This window comes from Neofelis nebulosa, chromosome 10, assembly GCF_028018385.1.
Source record: "Neofelis nebulosa isolate mNeoNeb1 chromosome 10, mNeoNeb1.pri, whole genome shotgun sequence".
NCBI lineage: Eukaryota > Metazoa > Chordata > Mammalia > Carnivora > Felidae > Neofelis > Neofelis nebulosa.
Genome location: NC_080791.1, coordinates 104,141,504 through 104,148,742, shown reverse-complemented (window position 1 = coordinate 104,148,742; position 7,239 = coordinate 104,141,504). Strand labels below are relative to the sequence as shown.

The 7,239-nt window shown below is 46.9% G+C and overlaps 1 protein-coding gene across 1 annotated transcript in view; it reads left to right on the top strand.

The window, feature by feature from the left end:
• Positions 1–2,178: 2,178 nt before the first annotated feature.
• Positions 2,179–7,239, top strand: part of PATL1 (PAT1 homolog 1, processing body mRNA decay factor) — a 31,966-nt gene continuing 26,905 nt past the window's right edge. Inside the window, exons 1-2 of the mRNA XM_058689103.1 lie at positions 2,179–2,442; positions 4,348–4,459. Coding sequence (XP_058545086.1) covers positions 2,428–2,442; positions 4,348–4,459 — 127 coding nt within the window. The 5' untranslated portion in view covers positions 2,179–2,427. The remainder of the gene's footprint in view (positions 2,443–4,347; positions 4,460–7,239) is intronic.

The following is a 7,239-nucleotide window of genomic DNA, read 5'->3' as shown; positions in this document are numbered from 1 at the left end:
TATTTTGAGAGAGAACGAGGATCCTAAGCAAGCTCTGCACTGTCAGCAAAGAGCCCCATGCGGGCTCGAACTCAAGAACTGTGAGATCATGACCTGAACCAAAATCAAGAGTCAGATGTTTAACTGACTGAGCCACCCACGCGCCCCGAGGTGTATTATTTTTAAAGTCTGATTTTTTTTCAAGTTTATTTATTTTGAAAGAGACAGAGAGAATGTGAGCATGGGCGAGGCAGAGAAAGAGGGACAATCTCAAGCAAGCTCAACGCTGTCAGCGCAGAGCCCATGTGGGGGCTTGAACTCATGAAATGGATACTGTGAGATCGTGACCTGCTCATAAATCGAGTCAGATGCTTAACCAGCTGAGCCACCCCAGTACCCCTTGATGTCTGATTTCTAACATAATGATCAGAAAACATGATCTGCATCGTCAAGGATCAGCCAACCTTTTCTGTATAGAGCCAGTTAGTAAACCGTGCAGGCTTTGCGGGCCAAATGGGTCTCCACTGTAAGTACTCATCTCCGCCTTTGTTGCCCTAAAGCAACCAAAGATAGTATGTAAATAAATGAAAGTGACTATTCCAACAAAACTTTACTTACAACAGTAGATAACTGGCTTGGTTCAGCCAAGAGAGTCATTTCCAACCCCTGGTCTATATAGTACCAATTCCTTTTGGTCACCGTTAAGACTTGCTGTTACCTAGTACTGTGTTGTAGCAATGTTCAGTGCGTGCTTGAAACCCACTTATCATCCTATCCTCCGTCTGCTCCTTTTCCTTAAGGTTCAAGCCTGCCCCATGTAAGCATTTGCTTTTGTTAAATTATCACGGTGATTCACACACTGTGTTTTTGGAATCAGAGAGACCCCAGCTGCAAGCTTTGCCACTTGCCATTGGGTGATTTGGGGCAAATTATTTAACATCTCTAATCCTCAAGTTCCTCACTTGTAAGATAGAGAAAATAATAATAATAATTAATAATAAATACCTCATGGGGTTGGCATAGGAAGGATTTAACGAGATAATCCATATATGGCACCTAGCAGAGTGCCAGATAGATTTCAATCATTATCAGTAGCATTAACAGCATCATGCCATCGAACCACTATCGAGTGGGGTAGGTATCATTAAATCCATTTTACAAAGAAATTAAGGCTCAAAGATGTTTAGGTAACTTGCCCTAAATCTGATAGCCAGTGAGTGACAAAGCACCGATTCCCACCCAGAGCTTCTTGTCTCCAAATCCAAAGCGTCCAGGACTCAGGCTCTGATTAATCCAATCACCCTAACAAGTGAGGAATTAATTGACCGTATGCCATTCCTTAGGCGAGGCTGCATTTTCAGACACGCGGAGAAAGGAGTTGCGGAATGCACAGGGATTAATTCTTCGCGGTTCAAGTTTAGTCCTTACGGGAAACGAGAGAGTTCCGCGAGCTCAACGGGTCAACGGGCGGGCCGACAGGGCCCGGGCGGTGCCAGCAGAGGCGGCAAGCCACCAGACTCCGGGAACCAGGGTGTCGCGGCTTATGATCTGGACAAAACTCCTTTTTGGGCTCGATCCGCGCAGGAGGTGGTGTCCCTCGGCGGCGCAGCCGGGCTGGTGCTCCTCGGCCCCGGTGACCTTGCTACCCACGGCCCCGCTGCCCTTTCTGGCTCCCCCGTTCCACGTGCCCGGGGCGCCTGGCGCCTAAAAATATCACCCCGGTTCAACCACCCGGTACATGCCTTCGCTTTTTAAAAACCGGCCGCCGTCATCACCTCGAGACTCATAAATCACAGCCCTGACCTGCTGTGGAGGCAGCGGGTGACGGGGCCCTCAAAGCAGCGACGAATTCAGCCCCCTTCGATGACCCGGGCTTTTCGGTCTTTTCCCCCTCCGCTCCGCGCACACGGCATATCGCGAGGACCGCCCGCCCCACCCTAGCCCCGAAGATCGTGCTGGTCGTTAGAAAAACAGCCCGGGAACCTCCATTTCTCCCAGCTCGGGCAAAACCGGGGACTCTTCAAAGCCATATCCTGTGACAATCACAGGGGTTTTCTCCGCCCCGTCGGTGACGGAAAACTCGTGACTCGGACCTGAGCGCGGGGCGGGCGGAAAGCAGCCGGGGGCGGAGCTGCGAGCCCGGCTCGCGAGGAAGCCCCCGACGGGCGGCGCGTGCGCAGTCGCTCTCCACGGGACCTCCTTCCCGCCGCTGAGACTAGGAAGCGGGACGCCAAATCTGTCCCCGCGCAGCCGCCGCGCCGGGCGCCGAGCGGGGCGGCCGGCCTCCCCGAGGCGCGCCTGTGCACGTTCCCACGCACGCTTCGGCGTACGGCGGCGGCCAGGGGTCGCGAGCCGGTGGAGGACCCGCGCGCGGAGGAGCCCGGCGAGTCAGCGCCTCTTCCCTCCCTCCCCCACTCCCCTCCCCGCTCCCTCCCCCCCTCCCCAAGAATGTTCCGCTACGAGGTGAGCTCTTGCGACCGGAAGTAACCCCTCCCTCCCTCCTGCGCCCCTTTTCGTCCCTCACCCCCTGCGCGTCCGTCCCGCGCCCCTGGAGGAGGAGGGGGCTGGCGGCGGGACAGCCGGGACCGAATAGAGCGCTTGGGGCCTGGGGTCGCGGGTTTAATCCGAGGGTGGTGAGCAGGCTCCAGGGGGCGGGACTGTCCTATCAGTTGCCGCCGGGAGAGTTGGCCTCTGTTTTGGGGTGGCGAGGGCCCGTTAAGTACTGTATCCAGACCATTCCCCAACCCCCACCCCGGGAGGAGCCGCGGAGGGGAGGGCGTCGCACCCACCGGCTTGAGGAAGAGTCTCCCGGGAAAGCCTAGAAACACGTTTCCCGCCCTGGACCCGGAACCACCTCCCCTCCAGTTCCATACCCGTGTGCACTGGCAACCAGCGGGTCAGGGGGTGCCCGGACTTGCCCTTTTCTGGGGCCGAAGACTGTTTACCAAAGAGGGCTCCCCGAGTTGGGAGGGGGCGTGTCCAGCAGAAGTTCCTTCTGGGCGAGTGGGGGGAGACGTGGGTTTGGTGACCATCCCGGGAATGTAGCGACAGTCAAGTTAGCGACAGTCTAACCCGACCGCTAACTCACTGTATGACCTTGAGCATCTCCCAGTCTCTGGACATAAAGTTTCTAGATTTGTAGACTGAAAGGGCTGCTCTAGGTGATCCCTGAGAGCCTCTACAATTGAAAAAAGCAGTGATTTGGCTAAGTGGATCTTTGTGATTTTGAAGGGCGTGCAGCTGGGAGTTACTTGTGACGTGGAGGCAGTTGTATGCCTGCTTTGTGTAAGTTTGGGAGGGCTTAAGATGGGTGGAATGGCCCTTTGGCCTAACCTTTCCTTCGGGGACAGCCTAGCGAAGAAGTAGCCTGGCAAGGTATGTCACAGACCTGCCTGTTGATAGGTGGTGCTGTGATCCTGAGTCTTTGGACATTGGGGGACACATACACAATAGGAAGGGTTCAAGGTGAACTGACTTGATGTAAACATGGAGAGAGATGCTGAGATGCAGGAGGCAGAGTTGTCAAAAGAAAAGAAAACTTGGAAATTAAGTCCGTTGAAAACGGTAGCGGAGGGGGGAAATATTTAAAAGGGAACGGACCTACATGGTTGTGGGAATATCTAGCACTGTGGAGCAGTCCAGAGTCTTTGCCAAATCTCTGCCCCATTTTATCCTCACTGAGGTGTTGTCCCTTTGTCACCACCTAGAGCCTAACACAGAGCCTGAGACACAATAGGTACTTTAGAGGTATGTACTGCGTTAACTAGAATATGACTTGCCCAAGTTTGCACCACTTGTACGAATGGAGCCAGAACTTGAACTCACCGTATCACAGCTTTTCCAGAGTTCTCTTGATTGGGGTTGAAAATTTAGCTTTCTGTTTGATCACCAGAGTTTGGGCCTACAGAAAACAGGATGGAAAATGAACAGAAAACCTTAAAAGGGCATAATGAAATATGGTTGCAAATTTGACGTGAATATGGGAAACCTGATACTTAATGTTGAAAAATATTTCTAAAACTCAAGCAAAATAATAATAAAGTGTGCATCTTCAGCGGTCATTACTGCTCTAACCAGTGATGTGAAGAAAGTTGGGGGCCTAATTCCTTAGTTATGCGAAGAAATACCATTACTAGATTCTTGATGGAGAAACGGAGTGTTTGGGCCAAGAGGAACTGAAAGAAGATGCTGACATCTTCCAATGTCAAGGAAATTGGGCATAGAAAAAATGCTGTCTCTACAAGAGGTCATAATGAAGCTATTCTGATGATGGGGAAGATAAAATGAACATTTTTTTTCAATGACTTTTTCAAATTGTTACTCATGAGTGTGAATTTCATGAATAGTTAATGTCTTATCTTTTTTTAGTCTTTAGAGGATTGTCCTCTGGACGAAGATGAAGATGCCTTTCAGGGCTTGGGAGAGGAAGATGAAGAGATTGATCAATTCAATGATGATACGTTTGGGTCAGGTGCAGTTGGTAAGTGACAGTATTCTTAGAATGTCATCTTGGTCTCTTGCTCTTTCAAATGTTCTCTTTTAAGTGCTTTATCTTAGTAGGAGTAACTGCCTTCACAAATTGGGCAAAATATTGCATTCTCGGTCTCAGAATAGTTCAGTCCTCACTGGAAGCATCTACCCCACTCCCTGGGCCTCTTTTTTTTCCTCACATATAAAACCAGATGTTCTCTGAGCCCTGTCCCTTCCGGCTACATTACCTGTAGCTGTAGGTTGGATGCTAAAAGGAATGCAGATGGTTAGACAAGTAGGCATTTTCTGAAGATCTAAAATAATCCTAGAAGAAGGAAATTTTTATTTGCGGAACATGTAACTTTTGGAAAACCAGTTAACTAAGAGAAAACTTGGACTTGAGTGTGTATGTTTTAAAATTCATGGGGCTCCTGGGTGGCTCAGCAGTTAGGTGTCCAACTCTTGATTTCAGCTCAGGTCATGATCTCACGTTTCGTGGGTTCAAGCCCTGCATCATTCTCTGTACTGGCAGTGTGGAGCCTGCTTGGGATTTTTTCTCTCTCTCTTTCTCCCGCTCCCCCTCCTCCCCCTCTCTCTTCTCCCTATCCTTCCCCCCCTTTCTTTCCGCCCCTCCCATGCCTGCTCTCCCTCTCAGAATAAAGAAATAAACTTTAAAAAATAAATACAATGAAATTCAATTAACCAGTGGTATATTGCATGACCCTGCTAATGCCTTATAGTATCTTCAGTAAAATAGGAAGCATTTTATTCCAAGAATTGTGGTGATAGGAAGTCTTCATAAGTTAGAAAAGTGCTGTGCACAGATGAAATTTTCTCATCCCTGGATATGAACATATATTCTAGGAATTGGAAAAGGGTAAAAAACTAAAGAGCCAAACTAAACGTAACATAGCTCAGAGTTATAATTACTAAAATGGGAGACTTAGGGAGCAAGCTTATATGATAAAGTTCGAGAATTAGAGATCTTAGAACAAGTGTACTAATAAAATACACTTAAAAAAAAATAAATAAGAGTGCAAATATTTTTACTTTAACTGTTGGTGTTGAAAAGTAGCAATAACAGTGTTTCTGTTGGGATGTGTAACTATATGTGATTTCTTTGGAATCAGCATTTCTGTCTATGCAACAAACATTGTTCAAAGTTAAGTAGCAAGAGGAAATTATGCAATAGTGACTAATCTTAAAATGTTGAATATCAAAAACAAATAAGAGATCTTAGAGGTGTGATAATGGTGACTCATTCTGCAGTGACCTAAGTAGCTTGAGTTGATTAAAACTTAGACTACGTTGAATTAACTGGCAAAAATAACAAAGTTTGCTTGTTAGTCGAGGCTTACAGAATTCAGTAGAGATATACAACTGCCACTATCAGGAGCAGCAAGAGAAGTGTCTAAGGTAGAAGCAAGACGGATTACAGAAGGAAACCAAAGACCATTTGGATTATAGCCATAGTTTAGGACATGAGATCGGCCAAGAGAAGGACAATGTCAAAGATGCTGTTCTCTCTCCATGGAGATCACCGAAGAAGAGAGGTAGGATAGAATTGCAAATGAACTGATGTGAATTGCAAATTGTATTTGGAAGTTCCTTTAGTGTATAACCTATAACACAATAGAAGTTACAAGCATTGTGTGCTTGTTTCTGGAACTCCTTTTCTCTTAAAGTATTGTACTGATTGTTACCATTTTTCAGCAAATTCGTCACTATTAAATGAAGTTGATGGAATTGACTGACAGATGTTACATTAAGATGAAACAGCATAGTAATAAGCCCTCAGTTTTGAACCCGGACAGAAGAGAAATAATCTTGCCTCTTCTCGTTGACTTCCAGCGTGCTGTGGGCAATCTTTTTCTGCTTCTCCGTTCCTCACAAGTTGAGGGAAATGTTTCCTTAAAAGGACATTGGAGTGTGCAGAACTGTATTTTTTTGTATGATGGAAAAAAAGAAAAGCACACACATGTTGAAAAAGCCCCTAGGGTTACACAGTAAAAGAACGGGTAGTAAAAAGTAAAGGCAGTGAAATAGCAGCATATGGTTAGCCCAGTTTGTACCTGAGGGCATAAGTGATTAAGAAAGACTTTCCTTGTTCATCAAAGTTTATAATGGAGAAGAGATTTCTAGGGGTGCTTGGGTGGCCCAGTCAGTTTAGCATCTGACTGTTGACTTCGGCCCAGGTCATGATCCAACAATTTGTGAGTGCAAACCTCCCCCATCAGGCTCTGTGCTGATGGCACGGAGCTTGCTTGGGATTCTCTCTCTACGCCCCTCCCCTGCTTGCATGCATGCGTGCTTGCTCGCTCTCTCTCTCAAAATAAACATTAGAAAAAGAGATTTCCAAATATGAGCCCTCTCCGTTAGGAGTATGATATATTTGTATTAAAGTTAAAATCATAATTCTTTATGATATCTTGATATAAATATTACACAGATTTATTTTAAAAAATTGCTAAGTCAACCTGTGATTTGTTTAATACACTTGTACAGGTGGTATAAAGAATTTAAACTAGGAGGGGCGCCTGGGTGGCTTAGTCGGTTAAGCATCCAACTTTGGCTCAGGTCATGATCTTGCTGCTAGTGGTTCGAGCCCTGCATGGGGCTCTGTACTGACAGCTCAGAGCCTGCAGCCTGTTATGGATTCTATGTCTCCTTCTCTTTGCCCCTCCCCTGTTCACGTTCTGTCTCAACCAATCAATCTCTCTCCCCCTCTCTCCCTGTCTCACTCAAAACTAAATAAAAATTAAGAAAAAAAAATTTAAGAATTTAAACCAG